This window comes from Camellia sinensis, chromosome 5, assembly GCF_055761805.1.
Source record: "Camellia sinensis isolate YWXY chromosome 5, ASM5576180v1, whole genome shotgun sequence".
NCBI lineage: Eukaryota > Viridiplantae > Streptophyta > Magnoliopsida > Ericales > Theaceae > Camellia > Camellia sinensis.
The window spans coordinates 208725974-208752857 of NC_138965.1; the positions used below are offsets into that span (position 1 = coordinate 208725974).

The 26884-nt window shown below is 34.6% G+C and overlaps 2 protein-coding genes across 3 annotated transcripts in view; both read left to right on the forward strand.

Annotated features, from left to right (window-relative positions):
- Positions 1 to 16654, forward strand: part of LOC145792055 (uncharacterized) — a 50932-nt gene extending 34278 nt beyond the window's left edge. The window contains exons 6-7 of the mRNA XM_082872537.1: positions 15596 to 16245; positions 16318 to 16654. Of these exons, the coding sequence (XP_082728663.1) occupies positions 15596 to 16245; positions 16318 to 16654 (987 nt within the window). The remainder of the gene's footprint in view (positions 1 to 15595; positions 16246 to 16317) is intronic.
- A 7164-nt stretch (positions 16655 to 23818) lies between these two features.
- Positions 23819 to 26619, forward strand: LOC114320267 (uncharacterized). Of its 2 annotated transcripts, none has more exons than XM_028267400.2 (7): positions 23819 to 24269; positions 24439 to 24492; positions 24608 to 24781; positions 25143 to 25252; positions 25392 to 25433; positions 25500 to 25556; positions 25924 to 26619. In XM_028267400.2, exons 1-7 carry the CDS (start codon positions 24203 to 24205, stop codon positions 26470 to 26472), a joined length of 1053 nt encoding a protein of 350 aa, XP_028123201.2. In that variant the 5' UTR covers positions 23819 to 24202; the 3' UTR covers positions 26473 to 26619. The 2 variants fall into 2 exon arrangements, with proteins under 2 accessions (XP_028123201.2, XP_028123200.1); XM_028267399.2 differs by having other exon boundaries at positions 25147 to 25252.
- Positions 26620 to 26884: the final 265 nt, after the last annotated feature.

Consider the following 26884-nt stretch of genomic DNA (forward strand, 5'->3'; position numbering starts at 1 on the left):
TGTAAGTCATTTTCAAAGCTCTGTTTGCTATACAAACTAGCATCACCAAACCAAAAAAAAAGAAGAAAGAAAAAGTCCCCCCACCGAACTTGTGCAATCATAGCTATCTCACTTAGAAAATTGAAGCAACACCTAACATCTTATGATCATTTTTAACTTGTTTTTCAACTTAATTGAACACCACATCACAACTTAAGGGCCTATTTAATTGTGTTATTGTTTTTCTTTTCTTTTTTAAATAATTGTTTTTGAAAACTTTTTTGCACAAAGATGAAAATGATATGAAAGTAATGTGTGTTTTTTAAAACTTTTCATTATTTCGTTTTTAAAAATAAAAATAAAAAGTATAAAGATGATAACACAATCAACCAAACTAAGTTATCTCGAGAGCTTATTACAATATTAGATTTTTTATAGACCATGATTAAAATACTAACAAACAAAAAGAACTCAAAGAAATTATGTATCGTAAAGTGATAACATATGTTTAAGGAATGTCTAATGTCTCACATTGATGACACAATTATATATAGTACTAATCATGATTTTAGTGTCTACTTAATTAGCAAATTAAGCACATTGGCCTACTATGTCCTTGCATGGAATCAGAATTTCATCATCAAAAGGGCCAAAGACAACAAAAAATTTTCATCATATATACAAACACATGTATGTACAATATAATATATAAATTATATATATACATTAAAAAAAAAATCAAATACCATAGGAGTAATCTCTTTTCGGATAAAAAAAAAAAATTGGTAAAAAAAATTTAAAAAAAAGAATGTAAGATGGTAGAAGAATGAGATATATATATATATATTTTATATTGAGAGATTATTTTATTATTTATAAAAATAAGATATATATGTTAACAGAGCCATAGTAAATAGAATTTTTCACAGAAATAGGGAGGTCATGGTCCCTCGTAGTCTTCTCTTTGTTTTATCCCTGCTTGCACGTGACTACGGTAACAAATTAAAAAATGACAATTTTGACTAGTTCTGTGAATAAGACTTATTTGTAAAAAAAATTTACTCCATCATTCAGTGATATTCTATAATGAGTAAAAAGTCTCAAATTTTCTCATAATCAAAACGAGAAGTAGAAAATAAAATAAATAATAAATCACTTTAAACTCTTGAGTAAATAAGTCTAGTAACATGACCTAGGGGTAATTATCTCAATTAGAAATGGATTATAAGATTAAGAAAATGATTATAGTGCAATATCATCATGAACCAGTAATATGTTAAGCAATTCTACTATTAATATGGAAACCGATCACAAAATTAAATACAAAACACACATGAATCAAGAAGATTTTATAGGGTTCGCTAATGAGATCTATTTTAAAAAATCTTATTCATCCATATATATTTTCGAGTTCAATTTCTCTTACGATGATTTTGAGTTATAACTAAAATAAAATAAAAAATAAAAACATTATTAAAACTAAATATGTTAAAACAATGTAATTTTACTTTTAACTTTAAACATAAATTGCTAGACTATTATAACAAAATCATTACAAAAAAATTTAATATAAAAAATTATAATATTATATTTTGTGATCAGTTTCTATTTTAACGTTCTATTTGGTTGGAGAATTTAAGAAGGAATTTGAAAACAGAAAGAGAAAAAAATAGTGCAATGTGAATAAAATATACTTATATTTTCTTTAATTTCACACATTTTATTTCTTTTTCTTTTTAAATTTCTTCTTAAATTTCTCAAGTAAACCCAAGTTTAATTGAATTTTTTCTTTTGCAAGAGGGTACATTGAGAGCAAGCGTGTAAGGTGGACCCTCATCAAGATCGTCCAATAACACTCTTAGTGGGTGATCTTGAAAGTTCGAACGATCAATCGCTTTCTATTTGACCCTCATGCCCCCAAAAAATAACAATAATAATTTCTGACCATGCAGTACATGTACATTGTAAATGAATATCTCCAAATTGATACGGGTTTGTTTGGATTGTGAGTTAATTTTTTAAATTTTGTTTTAGTTATTTTAGTTTAAAGTTAAAAAGTTCTATTTGTAATAGATTTTTTAATTTTTATGACTTTGTGAGAAAAAATAAAATAAAATGATTATAATTTAAATGTAATATTTTATTTTATTAATTTTTTAACTTATTTTATATTTTAGCCCAAACCATTTATTACAAACGAGTGCCATATTAAGACTGGTCAGCCAATTGAACGCCCAGATCTACTGGATTTACTAGTCCTCTTGGAGGGACTTTGATGATGTGTAAAGCATGGCTGTGGAGAGAGAGAGGGAGTGAAGACAATACTAAAAAGGTGGAATTTATGGGTTTATTTTCTCATACTAGATTAAGTGAGATTAATATTTTTAGAATTCTTAATTTTAAAATTATTAATTTATTTGAATTTTGTGTCATATTTCATGTTTGAATTTGTTTAGAATTATAAAGAGTTATTGATAAAACTTACACCATTAGATTTAGGTGAATAAGGTGAGTATCCTTCTAGTGTACAAAGAAAATACCAAACTTTTAAAACTTATAAATAGTGATGAATGTGATTCAGATAAACTGTTATTAATTTTATAATTTAGTCAATTAGTGTCATTCTCTCTTAAAATTTCATTTCCTATCTCACCTTCCTCGGAATTTAATAGCCCTCTTATATAAGAAATAATCATGTCTAGATAGATTATTAGTTCAAACCTTATTTTTCTTAACTAAATATATATTTTTTTTAATTATTAATCTAATTCTAAAACTATATTCCGCAAATAGACATGCCAATTTCTCATTCGACATATCAAATAATTATTGAGCTTAAACAATACATTGAGCTCAACAAAAAATTATATTGCTAATCATTTGTCTATTTAAAATTCAAACTTCTAACTTTTTAAACAGAGATCTACTACAGTATACATTCTTAAAAAGTGTAAATTGTATATGCATCATACCATAATATATGTAATATAACTACAAATATTCATAACAAATACTATAACATGTCGTAATTTTTCTCACTAATATAACTGCTAAAATTATAACTGTAATGGTTCAAAATTTTCATTTTAATGATACACACTATAAAGCCACTCATTTGTAAATATACACATAATGTTGTACAATTGTATAGATTAAATAAAATAAACAAATCCATATTTCTAAATTAAGTTACAGAACAAGAACTCGTAAATCTGACTCATGCTAGAGATTACATTTTTATGAACATCAATATTTAACAAAATCAAACACTGAAATAAAATAGTAAAGGAAAGCAAACCAAAGCCTGTACAGTTTCCTTAAAACAGATTCGCCGCCTCACCGTGAGAGTTAAAAGTGTGTCGACGTTTGTCTTCCAAGATAAGACAATATAGATTAGTTAACGCAGAAACACCTTCTGTTTAACTCTGGTGAACTAACAATGGCAGTACTCTCTCACACAAAAAGAAAATTATAGGAGCAAACTGACTATGTAGTATGGAAGCAAAAAATTATGTACCTAAGATCAAAGAGGAGGTCTCCTTTTATACACAATGGGGAAGAGAGAAGGAGCTTTTTTTACAACAAATGCAGAATTCAATTTTTGCAAAATTGAAGAAGTAATGCAAGAAAATTGATGGTGTAAATCTCCATCTTAGAGGTTACACACAATATAGACGTGTGTATATCTGTAACTACCAAATAAATTAGGTTGATGGGCCACCAATCTGACCCAACCCATGTGTAGTATGGAAGCAAAAAATTATGTACCTAAGGTCAAAGATGAGGTCTCCTTTTATACACAATGGGGAAGAGAGCAGGAGCTTTTTTTTACAACAAATGCAGAATTCAATTTTTACAAAATTGAAGAAGTAATGCAAGAAAATTGATGGTGTAAATCACCATCTTAGAGGTTACACACAATATAGACATGTGTGTATATCTGTAACCACCAAATAAATTAGGTTGATGGGCCACCAATCCGGCCCAACCCAAGTCCCAAGATCCACGGATCCGACCCGAGCTGGCAGACGACGCGCGCGTGTGGCAATTTTTGCATAATCAATTTGGACCATAGTTTTAGCCCAAGCTCATCCTTGAAGCATTCATAACTCCCTTCTTTCGAAAAATTTGGATGCTCCAAAGGGCTTATGCCTTTATCAAAATCTTGAAATTTAAATATCCGTTAAAACTTTCATCTACACAATTCTCAATACCTCATTCATGAGGCTAATTTTATGAGAGAATTTCTCATTCAATTCTTAATAATTTTTTGGTCATTCTTTTTGTGATATAAAAATCTTGTTATAAAGAATCTAAACTCATTTGATTCTAGTTCAATCGGTGGTTGAGACTTACTTTAATTTCACATTAAAATCACCATAAAATCATTTTTTTCAACACATAATTCATTTATTCATAACTTTTATCACTGTTAGAAATTGGGCGCCCATGTGGCATGACCCTTAGAACCTTTTGAACCTCATCCAAATGGGTTTTGAATTTGAATTCAAACCTATTTGGATAGCCACTCAGGATATATATCTATCATATCATGATATGGATAGATGATATAGATATCAGATATTATCTCATTTAACCAATGGATAAATGAGATAAATAGATTATATATCTGATATATGGGATATGGGTGATTAAGTGGAAAAACAACGTATGTTTGTTTTTTTTTCTTCAAGATACTGACTCTCTCCCAAAAACAACGATCAAGTCCTTTGCACTGTGATTTGTGTGGGTGATATTTAATCTGTGATATCACTTCACTGCTGGGTTGGTTTATCAGACTCTGAAAGCACGTGATTTATCCACGAGGTTCTATCATCAAAGAGGTATGATCTAAACATTTTATCCGCTGCATGTTTTGTACTTTGATTTACATTGGTATCAGAGCCATTGATGGATATTTTCGTGTTTCCTTTAATCATGTGTATATTTTTACATGTGTATGTTTACATTATATACATGAATGTTTGTAAAGGAAAAAAAAAATCTACTTTGATTAGATTAAGAGCATAAATATTTTTTTATGTTCATTAATGTCTTTTTTTCATACCATAAACGGTTTTATTTTGAAAAAAAGGAGTCCGGCAGTACAAAAATCAGACCAGAAAACACCCGGGAAGGCGGCGCGTGTGATTCACTCGCGGTATGACGCCTCCCAGCAGCGCCACGCGCAACCACGCACAGCCACGCGCTCCCACACGCCGAAAGCCCTGCTGACGGGGCTGCACGCGCGCGTCAGCGGCGCTGTCCACGCGCACGCCGTCCGCGCCTCGCACCCGCGCCGCGTGCTGGAGCCGAGCACCGAGCCGCGGGCTGAGCCGCGCTCCGAGCCGCACCGAGCCGCTCCTTGAGCCGACTCGCGCGGAGTTGCGCTGAGCGGCGGCGAGCCGAGCCGAGCCGTTTTTCCCGCCTAGCTTCGCTCTAAGGCTTTGTTTGTTTGTTTTTAATTCTGAATTGCGTTAATTGGCCATAATTTATTCGTTATAGCTTTGTTTTAAGCATGGTTGGTACCGTTACACTCAGAATTAAATTTTATATCTTCGGTAAAATTTTGAAAATTTTACGAAAATAAAAAATATTTTTTCTGTGTTAATAATTCATTTTTTATGCTTTAAAATGATTCTGGTATTGCATAAATAATTTTCTGGGGTTGAAATTTTTATTGTGGACTTCTGAAATGTTTTACTATCTACTGGTAATATTGTCTCAGTTTATCAGTTTCTGGATTTTTTATTTCTAATTTTATGTGTGTTTATTAGTTATTTAAAATTCCAGAATATTTCAGAAAAATTCCAGAAAATTCCAAAATGATGTACACTTTAATTATGGCATAATCTGAATATTGAATACAACATATTTTTTTTTGGGTTTGTAATATGTTGTAATTAGAAGAGCATGATTATTTATTTATTTATTAGAATTCCATTATTAAATAAATATAGCATGAGTTATTTGTAGATTTACATTAAAATGCTATTGTATGGAATTTATCATGCTTTGTATATGCCATAGTCAGTGGGAGGTTATTCGGTTGAGAGAAATCTTTGTAGATTAACTCCCGAAAACCAATATTTTGCGCATAAATTAAACTAAATTTTGGATAATTGTCACTTGTGGCGCAAGAGATGATTACGAGCATAGTGGATTTTCGATCTTGCGACTTGTGTAATATTGTCACTATTTAATTTAGATTTTTGCGACAAAATTATATTATGCTAATCAAATTAATCCCAATGCGAATTTCTCTCTAAATTGATTTAGCTTATGGAAGTTAATTTGGTTGACCTAGACTTAGTAGAGATATTCAAATGTGAACAAACTAATCCCATTCTTTAGATGAGCAAAAGTCTTGAAGACTTTAGGTCAAACCTTAATTGAGCCAAAGTAAGGAAACATGACTCAAAGTCGCCGTGGTTTTGTTGCCTTGTTTGGCACAATAAAAACTAACGTGTGCGCTATAGTTAGCGGCACGCTACATAGTTTTGGTTGGCGAGTTTTAGAGTTATGAAATTAGTAAGCCCTCAATAGATCTGTATATGATCTTGACTAATGAGCTGCGCGGATTGACTTTGTAATTTGACTTGTAAATAATGTTACACCATTGGATGAAGTAACATTCAAGAGTCACGTCATCCTAGAAATGCGAGCTTAAATAAATTAGTCATTAAGTGTAAGACGAGTAGCCAGTATGAGCAGTGTTTTGCTCTCTACCCAATTATTGGGAGTTGGATGGAGCAAAATTTCATGCACTATAATAGTGTGCGTTGAAGTATCACTTGAAGATTAAAAGATTAGCGCTTAGTAGCAGCAAAATCTATTAACACTAAGTGAAAAGATTAGCGCCAAATGGCTGCAAAATCTATTAGCATTGCTAACTTGTCTAAGTCTGGACACTTACTGTTTCCACACTTGAGTGTGAGACATGAGGAGGGGCTTCTTTGTATAATTCCTTAGCTAGGCTAACGTTTTTTTAATAACGTTTAACACTAAGCGCAAACGTTGCGGCATAGTGATAAAAAGGTCAAGGCCGACAAGGTTGTTATGACTCTAAGAATTTGACGCATCACTTGTGAGAGCATTGTGTTGAATTAGACTCTTTAGCCTAAATTCGCGCTTAAGTTACTTTGGAGCTGTAATAGTTGATAGCTTATTCTCTCCTTCTTGTGGATAGTAGAATTAATTGCAAGTAACTATGAAGCGAGAAATAGATATGGCAAGATGAGTATCGTCATCTTTCAACTAGATGCAGTAAAGTGTATGGAGAATAAAATTGACTTGAAGGTGCAGGGGATTAGCACTTACTAGTTAAATTTGCGACTTAGGCGCACTTGATATCTCCATGACATCCCTTTTATGATCTAGTGAATATGACTTTGTCGTGAGTAATTACCTAGTTGGGCCTAAACCTTTAAAACTTGTCTTTGAGAACTCACACATTAAGATGATTGGGATTAGTTTATGACATTGGTCATGAACTAGTGGCTTATTATACTTAATCACATTAATGAGATGATGACACAATGGTTTGAGTAGGCCTTCTCGAGCCCACTCGCTTATGACATCCTACTCTCATGTGAATGTGTAACTTTGTTCGCAATGGGTGCGCACAAGTAAGTAGGAAAGTCGTAGAAGGTCATTTGTATTGGCGCATTTAGTCCACTATGATATTTGTGACTAAATATGTGTGAGGGTATGATAGCTAAGCCTCAATCTCGACACATTTATAGATTACGATACGCATCTGAGTCAAGACTATTTGATCTCCCATAAGTCAAAAGTTTTGAGATGATTTTTGACATTGCACATATGAGGTTGAGATCAATTAGATAACAGCTTTCATGCTTTTAGTTTTGACCAAGGTGGCGAGTATTTATTTGAGTTATTTTTTAGAAAACTCTGTGAAGAGAGATGGGTGCTTAGAAAATTGATTATTCCTAGTACTCAACAACACAATTGTGTAGTAGAGATAAGGAATTAAATATTGTTAATGTTAGGTGGATAATGGCGCAAAATGTTTCCCAATTGGAAATTGCACTAGTTTGTTGCCTATATCCCTAACTAAGTGCCCTCCATATCAGATTTTACACTCCATTTGAGTAATGGGTTAGCGGAGAGCCATCTATAGGCGATCTGTAACCGTTAAGCAGCTTATCTTTATTTTACTTCTCATAAGATTGTGAAGTTCAGACCTAGGGTTCTATAGCGCATTATTGTATGTTGTCTTGTAAACACAAAGGGTCGTGTGGCGCATTATTGTATGCGGTCATGCAAACCCTCCGGGTCATGTGCATATAGGTAAGCAGCTTTGTGGTAGTGTAACTAAGTCACATAAAGTTTTATTAGTAAAGGTGATGTGAATAGAGTTTTTGGAACTCTATAAGATGGAGAATTCCAAGCATAGCGCTCTATGTAGCCTAGTTGAGAATGGAAAGAAATTTCTAATATCCTAGGGACAGTGGGAGCGATGTGTCTACTAATGGATTACTCCATTAGAGCAGAATACTTTACATTCTTAGTTGCGTGGTAGCAAATGTGAAAATTTTCCACGTCATCACTGGGTGATTGAGAGGGAGACATTCATGATTGCTCCGCAAGATGATAAAGAGCCTAGGATAATGCCAAAGGCTCTAGTCCCCTGTTTTTAGAAAGTGGATCAATGTTGCGCAGTTTAAGACAAAGTCTTTGAGGATTAACCATTTTTATAATTTGGTTGACTTTCCATTATGACGCAAAACTGTTATAAAGTTATGCGTAATTTGGATAGTCATTGTTGAGGCATAAGGCTCGCTAGATACCGAATGGTCGCACCATTGAGGAAAGTGTAGACCATGAGAAGACTTCCTCCTGGGGAGTGAGATTATTTTGACTTAGGCTATGATTGACATAAGTTCGGAACATTGATTTGTGGACATTGTGACCCGATTTCTCATCAGAGAATTGGATAAGTAGATCCGTAGGGATTTACCTTCTGCTTTTATGGTGAAAAGTTAGGAGCGCAAAAAGGTTGCTAGTTCCAATAAATCTTTTACAACCTAAAACAGTTATCCAAATAGTGGTTCTTAGATTTCGTCAAGCCATGATAGGCCAACGATGGTCGATGAAGACCACTGAGGCATGATCAATGGTCCAAAAGAAGTTTTTCCTTACTTAGTCATTATGAGCCAGGAATTTATAAGGTTGTCACCACCTAGGGTGAGCAGTCCTCTATTTTAGATATGATGGACATGGGTGATGTAATTTATATGCTCGGATGTACGATCCTTAGGGATTGCTTTGGGAGAATTCATGTTTTGTCTTCGATGACTTACATAAGGAATATCCTAGAACGATTCTAGATGCAAAATTACAAACCCATTGACTTACCTATCGGTAAAAGCCAGAGCCTTAGCTATTAAGTGAATCCTCGGATTGTCTTTGGGAGAAACAGATGACCTATATTCCTCGATCTTTTCTTTGTTGTGGGAGCCTAAAGTACGCTATGTCGGCGTATTCGGCGTGATAAGTGTTATCTTTGGTAAATGATCAACTGAGTTGTTTAGACATTGACCTTGCTCATTAGACTGTGGATAAAATGCTTCACTAGTAGTATATTAATTTGCTCATTGTAAGATTCAATACGCTAGTTGGGCGCATCTGTGCTAGTTGGGCGCACTAAGAATGAACACAAATTGGTCACCAAAATATCTTTAGAGAGGTTTTGCGCAAGAGGTAGTGATCTTAAATCATTTCATGTGAGGTGCACATGGTGGATTCCGTTGTATATACTTATCGCAAGAGGTGCTGATAAGGCTTATGTTTGGAATCTATAATTGCGCAAGCTGTGGTCTTTTTTTTTAAATCGATCACTTATTTTGAGATGATGGGATGTTGACACTATTATGGTTTGTGTCATAATGATTAGCAAATGATGATGTCAGCAGGCAAGATTGGCTCACTCACACGAGCAATCGCCCTTGGCGCTTGGGAGCGAGCAAGGATGAGACTGGTGGTTTATTTTTATTTGGAGCCAAGAGAGGCTTAAATCATCCACTATGTATGTCTCCTTGGTTATAACCAAGATGAGGTCGTGTTAAGGACCAAACATGGATGTTAGTACCCACTTTCCATGTTGTGCCTGTTATGATTAGCCAGATGCGAGATCTCATTTGGCGCCTAGAAGGCGAGCAAATAGAGAATTCGGGTTAGGTGCTAGAAAACGACTAGACTAATATCTGTACGGTGTATCGAGTATGACGTCACTCTTTATGGAAGAGTTACTCTACCGTAGCATGTATTCATACTATATGTGCTTGGCGACCGAGTAATGAGGTGAGAGAATGGATCCCTACTTCCTCACCGTGTGAGTCTTACGTGTCATTATTGATATGACTTTCATTTATGTACCCTTTTGTGACTTTTGACTATGTCATAAGGTAAGGGGTTGATGTTCTGCTACTTTGGTATGTTGCCTGCGGTCATGCATGATTCGGCCTTAAGGGACATCACTGGGAAAGCGGTCAATCCTAAACTAAATGGCATGAGTGCAAAGGGAAGATCATCTAGTATTACACCACTGTTGTATATTCACTGCCGGCAACTCATATCGCTCTGTATGAGAGGCGAATTGAGTGTGAATATATTGCAAGAATTGAGAGGGTCAAACATGCTCTTTTTGAAGGATTAGAGATGTTTTTTGGACCGGTGTAATTAGATGGGTCTGGGGTATATGAGACACTATTTCTTTTCTTTTTTGGGTTGATGTCTCTATGCTGGCTCTTTTTGAGTTTCTAGTATAGAGCTCCCACATGCAGGTGTTCTCAGCAGTCGCACGGTGCAGTGGCTAGTATGAGATTGTTTATTTTTGGGGAGATTGAGATTGAGACGTGGCAGTGTCATGCCAACTCATGTCCGAGTGGGAGATGTTAGAAATTGGGCGCCCATGTGGCATGACCCTTAGAACCTTTTGAACCTCATCCAAATGGGTTTTGAATTTGAATTCAAACCTATTTGGACAGCCACTCAGGATATATATCTATCATATCATGATATGGATAGATGATATAGATATCAGATATTATCTCATTTAACCAATGGATAAATGAGATAAATAGATTATATATCTGATATATGGGATATGGGTGATTAAGTGGAAAAACAACGTATGTTTGTTTTTTTTTCTTCAAGATACTGACTCTCTCCCAAAAATAACGATCAAGTCATTTGCACTGTGATTTGTGTGGGTGATATTCAATCTGTGATATCACTTCACTGCTGGGTTGGTTTATCAGACTCTGGAAGTACGTGATTTATCCACGAGGTTCTATCATCAAAGAGGTATGATCTAAATATTTTATCCGCTGCATGTTTTGTACTTTGATTTACAATCACAAAGTGGAAAAACTAACACGATAAATTTCTCCTTTTACATATATATGATCTTTCCAATGGAGTGATAAACCCTTGTCCCAGCTGGGTATATGGTGGCCTTGTTTTACAGCAATGAAAAGGTAAATTGATGACTAGTATCTCTCTTTTTGTTTTTTGGTACACAATAGCCTTTTTCCAGGCCAAGATTTTGACCACCAATCCCTCCACGTGATGCCTTGGAATTTTTCTCTCTTTGGGTTGGAAAAATTACACACTCTTTTGGTGTATTGACCAATTTACACTCACCCACCCCAAGCCCCATAAATACTATTAATGCTCCTAAAAATTTATCCCAAAAATAAAGTATATGGACCAAATTTATTCTTAAAAAGGTCCAGCTTATCTTAAGTTCAAAGAATTCTGTTAAAATTATCTAATTTGTCCATTTTATTGGTCACTATGTGTAAATCACTTGTAAAAAATGAAATTAATCCAAAAATATTAAGTACACAATCCCATCACATTTCTCTTAGAAAAAAGGTAACTCTCCAGTGTTTTAATGAAATTATGTGGTTCAAATCATTTGAGTAGAGACTGAGCTAATTAATATATAGTCCATTGTAAAACCGGAGACAAGCTATCTCCTTTTTGGGATACATAATTTTTTGGCCCAAACCCTCCTCATTTCGTCAACTGTTTAAGTGATTTTTGAATCAAGGAATTGATGAGGAAGGATTTGCGAAAATAAATGAAACTGACAGAAAAAAGTAAATGAAATATAAGTTAAATTATTATCACATTTTCCTTTCTCTTTTTCTTTTTCATTCCTTCTACAAATCTCTATTCCAAACATAGCGGAAGACCCCTCTCTCCACACCAAGATCCATATCTAGTCTGGGGTATCCTAATCATGCATGTATATATTGTGCTGTTGAGCAGTTGAAGTTGTAGTACACTCTGTAGTCTCCTTCATGTCTCTCCTCTCCCTTTACCCTACACAACCTTTAATTAGTGAGGAATAGCTACATTCAATTACAAAGACATTGGCTTCCAGCTCCTCCAAAACTGGCTTCCAACTTCTCATAGACACACATGCATTCCATTAAAAACTGATTACTAGAAATGCATTACTTCATCCCACAAGTATTTTTCATCTTTCTAATTATGTTCCCACATATTACATAGCATTATGATAATATTCTAATTCTATACCCAAGAAACCCATTCAAAAAAAAAAATCAACAAATGGACCACACCTCATGTGTCAATTTGGTATCTATAATTTTAAAGTTTAAATTATACTCTCGAATTTTTCACATTATGTCAATTCAATCCAACTGATGATAACACCATTTTAAAAATTGCACTGGAATAAAAGAACAAAATAATTATTCAATTTCATAACAAATATTATGAATTAGCCTAAATTCATAAAATATAAAAAATAAAAGGCAAAATAATTATTCACTGTTTCAGAGTAATGGAGGGATCGGCGTCCAATTTAAAATGGACAATTTTGTGCTATTTTTTTCAATTTCTTTATATTATCAATTAAACTAAATTAACACACTATAAAAAAAAATAAAGAGCAAAGTTGATTCAATTCGAACTACAAGAATTAAATTGACACAAAATAATTTTTATAAAAATTTGTGGATACAATTTGCCCCAAAAATATATAACACCAAAGGAAGGTTGCGCAAGAAGATAAAAACAAGAAAGGTGAAGTCCATTATTTGATGTGAACTTTTTTATGTTTTCTGGGTATATTTGTGCGTATAGATTTACTACTATTCTACTATGCTTTTCACTGAAAACCTTTTTATCACTTGCCATTTCATCTTTTAATAAACAAATAAATAAGAGGAAGAATTTTTTATTTTTTATTTTTTTAGAAAGAAAGAAAGAAAGAAAAACAGTTACTTTTGTTTGATGCATCAGTTTGGAAGATAGAGTCGTTGTCAATGCACAATTATTTCTACCTAATTGTCGTCTCATATTGAAGACTGATTACTTCTGGCAATATAGTAATACTTACAGGGTACCATTGTGTTTGGCAAGCCAGAAAACAAAATCTAATGTGAAACAAGGGGAACACAAATAGGAAATGGAAGCAATATGAAAAAGCTCAAAGCTTAAGTGGTTATTGTGGTTTCAATTACAAGTTTTAGGAAAAGTTCTTGAAAATACTATTGCATTTTAAGTGTATATTTTTTTCATCATTAAGAATTAGAAAATTATATTTATTATGAATTTTTGTTTCGAAAATTATCCCAAAAGTGAGGTGTACAGTTTAAATTTAAAGTTTGTGAAATCTGGGTCACACCAAGAATACCTGTAGCCATAGATCTATTTTTCTGGATACTTTTCTGGATAATTTTATTGAATATATATTATTATTGTTAAGAATTTATGATAAATGAAAAGGAGTTTGGCTCCCTCTTAGGAGACTTTTCTGGTTCAATTCTATTTTTAGTTTTCGAAAACATGCAAAATTTACTTAATGAACTATTTCCCAAAACAAATAAAAATTTCTAAAAACAACTTACCTTTTAGAAAATGCCAAAAAGTTATTTTGACTTTTCAAAATTTGTTTTCAAACTCTTCACTATTTTGTTTCTGAAATTATAAAAAAAAATAATAACACAACCAAAAATAAAAGAGATACTAACAATTAGGGTGGGCTAAGGCCAAGAATCTTGCCTATGTATGAAAGTATATGCATATTCATCCATGCATGTGCATCCACGATTAGAAAAGAACCCTAGGTTTCTGATTTTGAAAGGTCCAAAGAATCACAAATCCATATTGGAAATTGTGGATTCCATTTCTAAATCATTGTAAAGGGTTGAACTCAGATCATCTTGTTGATTAATATGAGAAGACATTCCGTCACTCCAAGAAAACACTTAATTTTAGAATTTTGGACAAAACATGACCAATACTACCTAATTATCAACCTTTTCAAATAAAACAAAAACTAGTGTTGCAGCCTGTGCTTCTGTTTGATTATTTTTATTTTGGTTTTTGAAAAAAGAAATCAGAATCTATTGTTAATCACAGAATATAATACAAATGTATTGAAACATTCCAAATCATTAGTATAATAAAAAAACCCAAAAAACAATTAAACTAAAATTCAGGGAAAGTGGACTAGTTTTGTCTCCTTGGAGCATGTATGCATTATTGAATATCATGTTATTTTGTCTCATATTCATGATGCAACATGTCATTCATTTATATATAATAATACTTAAGCAACAATTATTTAGTACACATACGACATAGTTAATAATATCGCAAGATGATTACAATTGATGAATATCATATGAGCTCCATTATTTTATTTTGGTAATTGAGAAATAATATGAGAGGTAACATTTTGTTATTGATTTGTGGATGGTCACATGGGGTTCATCACACACCGAGTAATTTTCATATAAAAATTTCAAAGGTTGGTTGGATCAATATCTCGGATTCCATTCCTCTTGAGACTATTTAAGATTTGTGCTCGAGACTATATGTATCAACAAATTAGTCAGACGAAAGCCTTGGATATTATTGTCATAAAAATAAAATAAATAAATAAAAGGAGATCTAGAAGTACTGTAGTACCACTATTATTTAAGTAAGACTTTGGCTAGTTTGTGAGATGGAAGAATATTATAGTATAAAAAGATGAGACATGAGACATTGGGAAGGATGGGAAGAGCAGAGATTCCACTTCCTTAATGGAGGAAAGGGATGGGGCATTCCACACTTTGTTATCTTGACCAAAGACGACTCTGCTATTTTTTCCATACCATACCAACTCCTTCAAGTCCTTCCCATCTCAAGCCCTATATATATATTAATACTAGCGTTGTGTGCATATTTGATGGATGTGCTCTTAAAATTAAAAAAAAAAAAAAGCTATAAATTTTTATTTGAATTTTATTTGAGTAGTTACATAATATCAGAAGTTTCTATGTAAAGGAATTTTTGGGAGAATAAAAAACAGTGACAGTCCACACCAACTTAGATATATAAATTTTACCCTTTTTTTTTATCGATAAAGTGAAAATTTCATAAAAAAAAATATGAAATTATAGGTATAAGGAAAAAAAAAATGCACCAAATAATATATTTAATGTCATATATGCCTATCTTATTATATAGTGTATAGCACATTTGGTAACATATTTTGAAGCTTCATCACACTACTTTTGTTTTTCAACAATACCCATATAAAATTGTTAATTGTGCGAAACAGAGGAACAGCTCTTCGGAGGAGACGGTAGTTAGTCAGAGTAAGGATGGTCTGGTCAGTATGCAAGGTTTTGTTAGAAGTCTAGATAGACCTAGTATAGAAGGGCCTGGGGTAAATATTGAAGTTATGTTGGGCCAGTTTAATTCACCAAATCAGGGGAATGGGTTTTGTTTACCACGGTATGGGCTAGGGAAGCAAGGAAATTCTGGTAGTAACAAGGCAAGAGAAGTTGGGCCAGTCGGGAGGTTATCATGTCTATCAGAAGCTCATGACAAGGAACCCAGTTGCAGTCTAAGAAGTAATAAAAAAGGGAAACAGAGGATCAAAAGTATTAAGAAATATAATCCGAATTTACTACAAAGAAGGTCAACCGATCTAATGAGAAGATACGGGAGTAGAGGTACGGCAACAAGCTCGGCACGGCCCAAGGCAGCAGATTGGCAAGCAACAGTGGCGGGATCGTCCTTAACTGCATCTATAGAGGGTGGTATGGATAGAGGGAGGATCGTCCTTAATGAGGCTGAAACAACACTGAAATTGGGGGAACTCCTTGGGGTGAAGCTGAATGGGAAGAGGGCTGAAGTGTTGGAGAAAATAGTGGACCTTGAGTTGAAGGATATGGACCGAATTGCAGGGGGGGTGAGAATTGGGGAGTAGGTTTACCAGCTGGGGGGAATTTGGTGAAGTAGTGATGTTCTTATGAAGATTTTCTCATGGAATGTTAGGGGGATAGGGAGGAAGGAGAAGAGAAGTAAAATTAAGAAGATTGTGATGGAGAGACAAGTAGATATTGCCCTGTTTCAAGAGACAAAGAAATCAGAGTTAACTGAGGAAGACGTCAGATCAGTTTGGGCAAGGGAAAAAATGGAGTATATGGGGGTGGATGCTGATGGCTCTGCAGGGGGTTTGTTGTGTATTTGGGATCCTGATATATTCCAAATTAAGGATTGTTGCAGCAACAGAAGGTTTATATTATTATCAGGTACTCTCTTTAACCATTTTCATTGTGCTATTCTGAACATCTATGCTCCTAATGATGTGGGATCTAGAGGGAATCTGTAGAAGTGTTTGTTGAAGCTGAAGGAGGAATTTCTTAATCCATGGTGTTTAGGAGGGGATTTTAATGAGATTAGGCAGATTGGGGAAAGAAAAGGGTGTTCGAAGAGAGATAGAGGAATGAAAGATTTTAATGAGTTTATTGACAAGTGTGAGGTATCTGAATTACCATTACTTGGGAGGAGGTTCACTTGGTGCAATTCTAGTCTTGGTGAGAAATGGAGCAAAATAGATAGAATTTTTGTAGACCCAAAGTGGATTGAGGTATTTAATTTTAAGCTGTGGGGTCTTCCTAGACTGGTCTCTGATCACTGTCCAATTCTGTTGATGGAGGACGAGAGAGATTGGGGTCCAAAACCCTTTAGGGTATTAAATGCTTGGTTTTTACACAAAGATTTTCGAAAGTTTTGGGAGTTGAGTTGGAAAGAGCCTAGTGTCGTAGGCTGGGCTGATTTTATTCTGTTTCAAAAATTGAAGAGATTGAAAGGTAGCCTTAGAAGTTGTAATGTGGAGGTCTTTGGCAATGTACAAAATAAACTGAAGGCAGCAGAAGGTGAACTCCATAATTTTGATATCTTGGCTGAAGATAGAGAACTTGATGGTGCTGAAAAAGTTAGGAGAAGTGAAGTCAGAGCTGAGATGTGGAGGTTGAGTAGGATGGTTGAATGGTTACGGTTACAAAAGTCAAGACTTACCTGGGCAATGAAATGGGATAAGAATACAAGATACTTCCATGTGGTTGCAAAAGGCAGAACTGTTAGAAATGAAATAAATTCTATACTAGATAGGGAGGTGGTGGTGGAAGATCCGGGTCAAGTGAAGTGCAAGGTGTTTGATCATTTTAAAAATCAGTACACAGAGCATTGGTCATCAAGACCTGTGTTGGGGGGTTGCTTCTCAACAGTGATAGGCAGGGGGAGGTCTGGATGGTTAGAATCAGATTTTTCAGTAGCAGAAATTAAATCAGCAGTGATGGATTGTGATGGGAATAAGGCTCCGGGACCGGATGGGTTTAATTTGATGTGTTATCAGAAGTTCTGGAAAGTCATGAAGGGTGATGTGGTTCAGTTTGTGAAAGAATTTCAAACCAATGGGAAGTTGGTAAAGGGTATAAATAGTTCATTCATAACCCTTATACCTAAGAAAGAGAATCCAATAGGGCTATCGGATTATAGACCTATAAGTTTGGTGAGTTCTATTTATAAGATCTTAGCAAAATTGTTGGCTAATAGACTAAAATCTGTAATGCCTCATATCATTAGTGAATCCCAGTCTGTGTTTCTGAGTGGGAGGTATATTTTAGATGGGGTGTTAATAGCTAATGAAGTTGTAGACGGATGGAAGAAAGCCAAAAAGAAGGGGTTACTTATTCAGTTAGACTTCGAGAAGCCTTATGATTCAATTAATTGGGGTTTTTTATTCTCAATGTTATCTAATTTTGGGTTTGGAGAGAAGTGGATTAAGAGGATTAAGGAGTGTGTAACAACTGTAAGGCTCTCGGTGCTTGTTAATGGATCTCCTACGGAGGAGTTTAGCCCACAAAGAGATTTGAGACAAGGGGATCCTTTGTCCCCTTTTTTGTTTAATCTTGCGGCTGAAGGTCTTCATAAGTTGTTAAGTCGTGCATCCCAGTTAGATTTAATTAAAGGTGTTAAGGTAGGCCATGACGGTGTCCTGTTAACGCATCTCCAGTTTGCAGATGATACATTACTGTTCTGTGAAGCTCAAGTGAATGAAGTGAGGAAGTTGAAAAGGGTGCTTAGGTGTTTTGAAATTATGTCGGGACTCAAAATAAACTTCCACAAGAGCGTAGTATGCGGTGTGGGTGTTTCCAAGGAGCTGTTAGATAGTTGTGCTGCAGTGTTGAACTGTAAAACTAAGGCATTATCTCTAAAGTACCTTGGGATGCCATTAGGTGCTAATCCAAGGAAGAAAGCTACATGGAAACCAGTGGTGGATAAAGTCAAAAGCAAGCTGGCTGGTTGGAAGAGAAAGATGTTGTCATTTGCAAGGCGGTTAACACTTGTCAAATCGGTAACTTCAGCATTGCCAGTGTACTACTTATCTTTGTTCAAGTTGCCTGAAGGGGTAGCTAGAGAGTTGGAGAAGATTCAAGCTACATTTTTATGGGTTGGGTCTGCCTCGGATGGAAAAATCCATATGGTGAAGTGGGAAGACTTGTCAAAAACAGTGGAGAAAGGTGGTTTGGGTATTAGGAAAGTTAGGGATGTGAATAACTGTTTATTAATTAAATGGTGGTGGAGGTTTGGTTGTGAAAATGACACTTTGTGGAAAAGAGTAATTTGTAGCAGGTATAGGTTGGAGCTTGATGGTTGGATCCCAACTTTTTTCCCATCTAACAGGCACTCGGGAGTTTGGAAAGGGATTATTGCAGTGGCTGAGCAGTGTAGTAGCCTCAAGGAATTTTACTTGAATAATTTCAAATTGAAGGTGGGGGATGGGAGGAGAATCAGATTTTGGACTGATATGTGGTGGCAGCCTGTGTGCTTGAAGGATGAATTTCCAATCTTGTTTAGGTTGGTTGTGGATAAAAATGAATCCTTAAGAAGTGTGGTTGATAAGAGAAGTGTAGTGGGTGGCTGGTTCTTTGAGTTTAGAAAGGGGCTATATGAGTGGGAAGAGCAAGAGTTGACAAGGCTTTTTGAATATCTGAGGGGGGCTCCTGTTCAGTGCTCAGAGGGTGTTGATAGGCCTACATGGTTAGCTTCATCTGTTGGGATATTCATAGTGGTAGATCTGTACAGGAGGGGTGTGGATAATATGGGTGCCAGGATGAGCATTCCAAATTGATTTGGCTTAATTATATCCCTCCTAAGGTGCAGGTTTTTGGTTGGTTTGCATGGAAGAAAAGACTTAAGTCTAAGGAATTTTTGCAAAAACTGGGGGTGATCAACTCTAGTGATTCTATTGCTTGTGTGTTTTGTGGCAGTGACACTGAATCAGTGACTCATGTCTTAATCTGGTATCCTTTTGTGTGGAGGGTTTGGTCTGAAATGTTGGTTTGCTGGGGTTTCCAAGCTGCTATTCTAGGATCGGTGGAGTGTTTATTGTTGTGGTGGGCAGGGGAGAAGTTAAAGATGAAGGAAAGGAAGATCTGGAGGGTGATTCCATTGGCAGTGATGTGGTCTGTGTGGAAGTGTAGGAATGAGTGTGTATTCAGAAAAACTATCCCAAATCTGGAGGACCTTTGTGAATTAAATATAGGGTTGCATTTTGGTTGAAGCATGTCTTCAGTGAGTTTAATTTTTCAGTCCAGGATTTTGTGTTTAATCTGAGGCAAGTGAGGGAGTGCTTGGGTGGGTGTGGTGGTATGGTGTACAGAGCTGTGGTGTGCTGATCTGTGGTATGGTGTACTGATCTATGTTGGTAGGGTGTCCTAATCTGTTAGGCTTTGTTGCTGGGTGTAAGTAGTACTACTGCTATGTTATTTTGGTGGGTCTTGACAGATACACTGGGCTGGATTGGTGTATTACCCATGAAGTACTGGGGTACTACTGTTTTGCATGATGTACTGGTGTATTACCCAGATTGTATGCTATTTTGCTGCCCGGTGTAATACTGTTTTGTTGTGTTGCTGCTTGGTCCATGTTGTTTTGTTGGGCTGGTAGGGTGTATTACTCAGATTTTGTGCCGTTAAGTTATACTAAACTGGTGTGTATGGGTAGTGTGGGAGGTCTTTGGTCTGATGTGGAAGTCTGTTTGTTTATGGGAAGATGCTTTGGTGTACAGATGCAGTTGTTCTTGGTTTGCATTCAATTGGGCTGGATTGTGTGGAGTAAATTGTTTCAGTTGGCAGCCGGGAGTTGTAGTTCTAATTGAGTATTTAGGTGTATGCTGATAGCTCTGTTATGCTGCGTATTTTTGAAGACGGGTAGTTATGTTCTGCTGTGTAGTTCTCACTGTTTTCTTTCGTCTTTGTTTCTTCTCTTGTTATTGCTCTTGTTCTCTGTTGGTTGGTTCCTTACCAGCTGGCGTTTGGAGCTTCGTTTTAGCTCTAAGCTCCTCTTTATTGATGTACTGTTCCATACTTTGTATGTTGTCATCAATAAAGATTTTATTTTGCCTATCAAAAAATAATAAAATTGTTAATTGTTCACACTATTCTCCCAAAACTATAATTCAAATAAATTTAAAACTCTACTCTCAGTAAATAATTGTTAAATGGCTTTTAAATTCGACCCAGGTTCATCATTTGTCAAACCACTCAAAAGATTAAATGTAAAATTGTAAACACATTGCATTTATGCCTACTGCTAGTGTATATATTAATATGCATATATCAGTAATGTTAGGATCACGGAAGATTTTGCAAAAAATGAAATAGAAGGCTGAAATTAAACTCAATTATAGAATGACTCATATTCAAAATAAATTTCAATTTCAAATTATATTTTTTATGATTCATCCTGTATTTTAATTTTGTGTTTTCAACATTAATGTATGATAATTTTCTACACAAAGTGTGTCATTAATAAGAGCAAAATCCAATATAATATAAAATGATGGCCACTATAACCAACCATCATCATCACTATCCTTCAATAAATTCAAATGCTAATTCAATTGGGAACCCGACACACACACACACACCATTTGCTTACCTCACTGCCTCAGACTTTGTTCCCAACCCTACTATTTTACTCTGCCTTTTTGTACATTTATGTATAACACTATTTATTAATACTACTACTACACAATAACAGAAACCAAGCCCCACCATCTCTATCTCTCTCTCTCTCCCTCTCTCTCTCTCTTTCTCCCTCCTGAAATGGTGTTGTCTTGCTAAAGAAGAAGCCAAAGGGGAAAATAAAGAAGAAAAACAGTCTCAGTCATTGTCTAGGCAGTGAAGAATACACAAATGCTGCGGTAAACTTGTTCATTTTTTACATTGCTATACTATCTTTCTATCAAGGCTTTCAGCTAGGGTTAATGAATGGTCAAAGAGAGAGAAACTGTAAGGGCCTGTTTGGTGTCAGGGTGATAGAAATGAAAGCACTTCTTTTATTTTAGTCATCATGAATGAGAGAGAGAGAGAGAGAGAGAGAGAGATTTGACTTGTATCTAATTAATAAACTCAGCTTTCTCTCTAATTCCTTTTTGTAACAGAGAAAATCAAACTAGTAAACTTGGTTCCCACTTCTAATGGTGTCACACTTGCATTTGTATATATATATACAATATGTTATTGCATTTAAAGTGAACAAATTACAACAAAACTTACCCCTAAATATTTTTAGTGACGAAACTAAATATTTATGAATTACTAGTTTTGTGATTAAATTTTTTATCTCAAAAAATAAATACTTTTTACACAAATTTGATTAGTCTCTAAAAGTAATTTTCTATTTTTTTAATCAGTGAAAAAAGAAGATTATATTGACGTAAAAGAATTACGAAGGAATCCAAAGTGACAACAGCAACATTTTCAAAATTTTCTTACTTTTGACTTTTTTTAGGGACTACTCTTATAATATTTTTTGTAACAAATTTTTTGTTTTTAAAAATAAAAAAAATAATCCCTAAAATTCTTGTATATTGTAGTATATCATATATAACATGTTTTGCATGCATCAAGTGACCCACAGGCTTTCCTATTAGTTTAAAAATGTTTAAATGGACCACAGGTACACAGATTAGACTTGTACATGTTACCTTGTAGTAGTAAAGCAAAATTATTAAATAATCTGAAATATCATGTGACATTTATATAGTGTCATTTTGGGAACATAGTAAAAAATGTCCAAAAACGTGGCTGTAGAAAACGCAACAAAATTCCTTTGGGAAGTGCCAAAAACGCAGCCCTAAAATTACAAATTAAGGCCTATGAAAAAAATTAAAAAAAATAAATCTCTTATGTTGGGTAAGGATATTTTGGTCATTTTAATTTGATTTGACACCATAAATAAATATTAAACTAAAAAGTAAAAAGTCAATTTTTTAACAACTTCCCAAATCACTTCCAAAAAAGCCAAAAACCTTCGTAAAAAATCAAAAGCCAGCTTTTTACCAACTTCCCAAAACAACCATATAACATTCTTGGTTAATAAAAATTTACAATGCACACTAGTGAATCATTATCTCTCTAAATTACTTAACAAAATGAATTAACATGACGATTTTATATTATAGATTGGGGATATATTTCTCTCTCCATTCCTCTATATTTCATATAATTTCATCATATTTATTTTTTAAATTTTAATCTTATTTTTAAAAGTTTCACCGGTCTAGCTCATAAAAGCTACCATGGATCTCAAGTCAATGATCTATTTTATTTATTTTTTTGACCTTCCTACGTAAATTATTTATAAAAAAATTAGATTGATCAATAAATGTTGTACTTTATCATCTTTTATTTGACAGTTATTATGAATTAAATGCAGCATGTAGTACACAGTGCAGTGCCATGATACTCAGAGAACAATATCTCAAAAACCCTTTTGAATTTTTTTTTTTTTTTGGTTTCTTGTATATGTAGCCCTATAATGGGTTTGGGTTTTAACTGGAAATAATAAAACAATGGTCTGCTAGAACATCAATAGAGTTGCAGTTTGTTTTCCATATACATTGATATTTCAATAAATGCAAAAGAGGAAGAAGCAAATTTTCCTGGGACTGAAATGAGTGGATTGTGTCAGAATGGCAAGAAAAATAAGGCATTGGGTTTGAAGAGATAAAAGATATGTATATATATATATATGAAGAGTCTTCAAAGAAATGGAGAGGACTGAGACTCTCACAGTCTGAGAGGATCTACTCATGATGATGTGTGTAGAATTCTAAGGTTTGGTCTTTTATGATGATCCTTAATTGGGTTGGGAGTGTATTAAAAGTTATTTATATGGTAGTTTCTAATGCAGACTTCAAAATAATAATAATAATAATACAAGTAGATTTGTCAGTAAGAAAGCAAAAAATTTATTTTATTTTTTTTCAATTTTCGTGTTCATTTTCATTTAACAAGAAAGTAGTGAATCCATATATCTTTAATTTTCCTATTAAGACTTCAAAACATGTCTAATAAAAAATATAAGATTTTGTAAAAATAAAGCCAACGATACATTTTTTTCTCTCACGCGGAATTGAAAACAAGTTCATTTCTCCTTTATTTTACGCTAATAGACTTTTTTTTTTTTGAAGAACTTTCTTATATGAAATTCGTGACAACTGAACCGAGCCTAAAATAAACTCTTGGGATTAGGAACTTAACAAGAAAGCATATAAGGTATTTAGGCTACGAGATCCCCTATCTCCTTTCTTTAATGTATTTCTAATTGAGTTTTTCACATAAATTTATATTTAGGAATACATGGAGAAGTAAAAGGAGTATAAATATGTGGGGTTTCCTTTGTTTGTGCCCTTATATATGTAAAGGCCTATAGGATGATGAGGGTTCCCTTTTTTCTTCATATAAAGATAGAAGAGTGAGTCATACTGTGTCAGGAAAGAAGGAAGGACTAATGGAACAACCACAACTCACCCCATTAGCTGTAACTCATCTCCTTCAACACACCTTGAGAAGCTTGTGCGTTCATGAAGACTCTCAATGGGTTTATGCTGTCTTTTGGAGGATCTTGCCTAGAAATTATCCGCCACCCAAGTAAGAATTAAAAAAATACAAGTTTTTTTCTTTTCTTTTCTTTTCTTTTCTTTGTTTCAAAGCTCTATAAATTAACCTAATCTATTCTCTAGATAACTATACAGTTTCTGAGCTTAGTATCTTATTCTCTCTCTCTCTCTCTCTCTCTCTCTCTCTCTCTCTCTCTCAGATGGGATAGCCAAGGAGGAGTTTATGACAGGTCAAGAGGAAACAGGAGGAACTGGTATTTGCTTTAAACTCTTTCTATGTTAAAAGAGAATAATTTTCCATCATATTGCATCTTGTTCATCTTTCTCTCCCTCTCTCTCTCTCTCTCTCTCATACATACCACATGACAGGATACTGGTTTGGGAAGATGGGTTTTGCAATTTTTCAGCCTCAACAGCAGAGATCGCAGCCGGGGATTGTCCCGGCTCGTCGGTGTATGGAAACTGTGAATATCAGCACTACCAAGGTCTCCAACCAGAACTCTTCTTCAAGATGTCCCATGAAATCTACAACTATGGTGAAGGGTAAGTTAGGTCTATTAGTCTCCAATTAATAAGTTTAAGTATACATAAACTGATTAGGAAAAAAATTCAATGACACAGAAATTGATTATAGAATAAAACTTGACACATAATATGTAGAACTTATATTAGATGCCGTTAATATAAATTTTGTAACATTTTATGATTTTTTTGATAATAGTCAATTAAAATGAGTTATTTCTCTCAATTTTTGTTGTAGGTATTGCAGTCACTATGAATAGACAAGATATTTTAAAAATAAATCTCGCTAGCAAGTTTTGTAAAATCTTATCAGTTCAAGTGTATTGTGTATTCCATTATGTGTTCGTATCGAAAGCTCTAACAAGTTGATTTGGTTTTGGAGGCAGTTTGATTGGAAAAGTAGCAGCAGATCATAGTCACAAGTGGATATTCAAGGAACCAAATGATCAAGAGATCAACTTCTTGTCTTCTTGGCAAAACTCAGCTGACTCGGTAAGCAACTCTCTGATATGATAATTCATGTTTAGTTGCTTACACTCAAGTTTTGTGTCATTTCATGTCATGTTTTCATTTGATTATACCAAAAATTTCATGTGTTTCTTGCTCTTTTTTCTTTTTTTTTCCTTCTCAGCAACCTAGGACTTGGGAGGCCCAGTTCCAGTCTGGTATCAAGGTATTTATATATTCATTTAGTTAGAGCAAGTTCATTAATGGTTAAACTCATGAATATATCTTCCAGACTATAGCCCTGATTGCAGTAAGAGAAGGCGTTGTTCAGTTAGGATCTGTTCACAAGGTTCTCTCTCTCTCTCTCTCTCTCTCTCTCTTTCTCTCTCCACATTATCTTTCAATTTTAACTCATTAGCACTATCATGCATCAAAGTTTGGAAAATACAATTCTTAAATATGTTTTGTATAAAATTTCATTAGCATGATGTGGCCATGATTTTAAATGATGATATCAGGAGATAATATAATAAACAATATTAGTCAATATAAAACAATATTAAAACCCTGGATGTGACAATAACATTAATTGACTTCGTTTAAAAAAATAAAAGTACTAATACAGTGAGATCATATTGTATAAATTCTATTATTTTTCTATTTATATATCATTACTCATCAAAGTTTTCATTTGATCATTTATCCTGGTACTCAAGGTGATTGAGGACCTGAGCCATGTAGTGTTACTAAGGAAGAAGTTCAGCTACATTGAAAGCATCCCTGGTGTCCTCTTGCCACATCCATCATCGTCGTCGTCGTCCTCACCACCACCACCACCATCAACATACCCCTTCAATGCTGCAGCACCAGAACTGGCATGGCACTTCCAAGGCCATCTTGCACCTCCTCCAATCGAATTCTACGACCATTTCAACCACCAACCCATGATGAGAATAACTCCCTCCATGAGCAGCCTTGAAGCCCTCCTCTCCAAACTCCCCTCCGTCGTGCCGCCATCTCCGCCAGCAGGGTCCACCTACTGTGAGGCTCAGCCACCACATTATTTGTCACCCAACAGGAATATGGAGCTGATGGGGATGGAGAAAGTGGTGGCAAAGGAAGAGATTGATGAGGCACAGAAGCAAGAAAAGGATGTGGGTGAGAGTAGCAGTTCCATGTCATCTTATCCACGTCATCAATTGCATTTTAGTAATTATCATCATGATCTGAATGTAACTAGCAACAGACCCAACAATGAATTTTGAAAGGGTGATTACTAAAGTACTAGGTTACATATAGGAATCATGGGTTGATTTCTAACAATGTAGCTCTTTAGCAAGTCTTGTTAGTTGTTTTTACTTCTCAACTTTCATGAGCTTATGAAGACTAGCTTAGTATACATATTCTGAAAATACTCGTGATCTTGATTTCTTGCCATGTAACCTCATTTGATGTTTCTTCTCAAAGTTGTGAATGTGCCCATTTGACAATCACTAGTATTATATTATCAAACACCAGCCCGAATCCTGTGTCTAGATCTTCTTGGTCTCTGTTCGAAATCACTTATATCACACGACAGACCCCTAACCTGATCGTGTGGTAGAAATGGACTGTAGATCAGAAGGGCAAGATACTAGACGATTACTCTCTTTAATTTGATCATGTGGTGGATAGAGA

Bases quoted from the DNA above. Each gene is read 5' to 3' on its own strand.
- LOC114320267 (XM_028267399.2), top strand. From the start codon at position 24,130: ATGGAACAACCACAACTCACCCCATTAGCTGTAACTCATCTCCTTCAA. The intron at 24,493-24,607 runs GTATTTGCTTTA...ACCACATGACAG, and splicing joins AGAGGAAACAGGAGGAACTG to GATACTGGTTTGGGAAGATG. The intron at 25,434-25,499 runs GTATTTATATAT...TATATCTTCCAG, and splicing joins AGTTCCAGTCTGGTATCAAG to ACTATAGCCCTGATTGCAGT.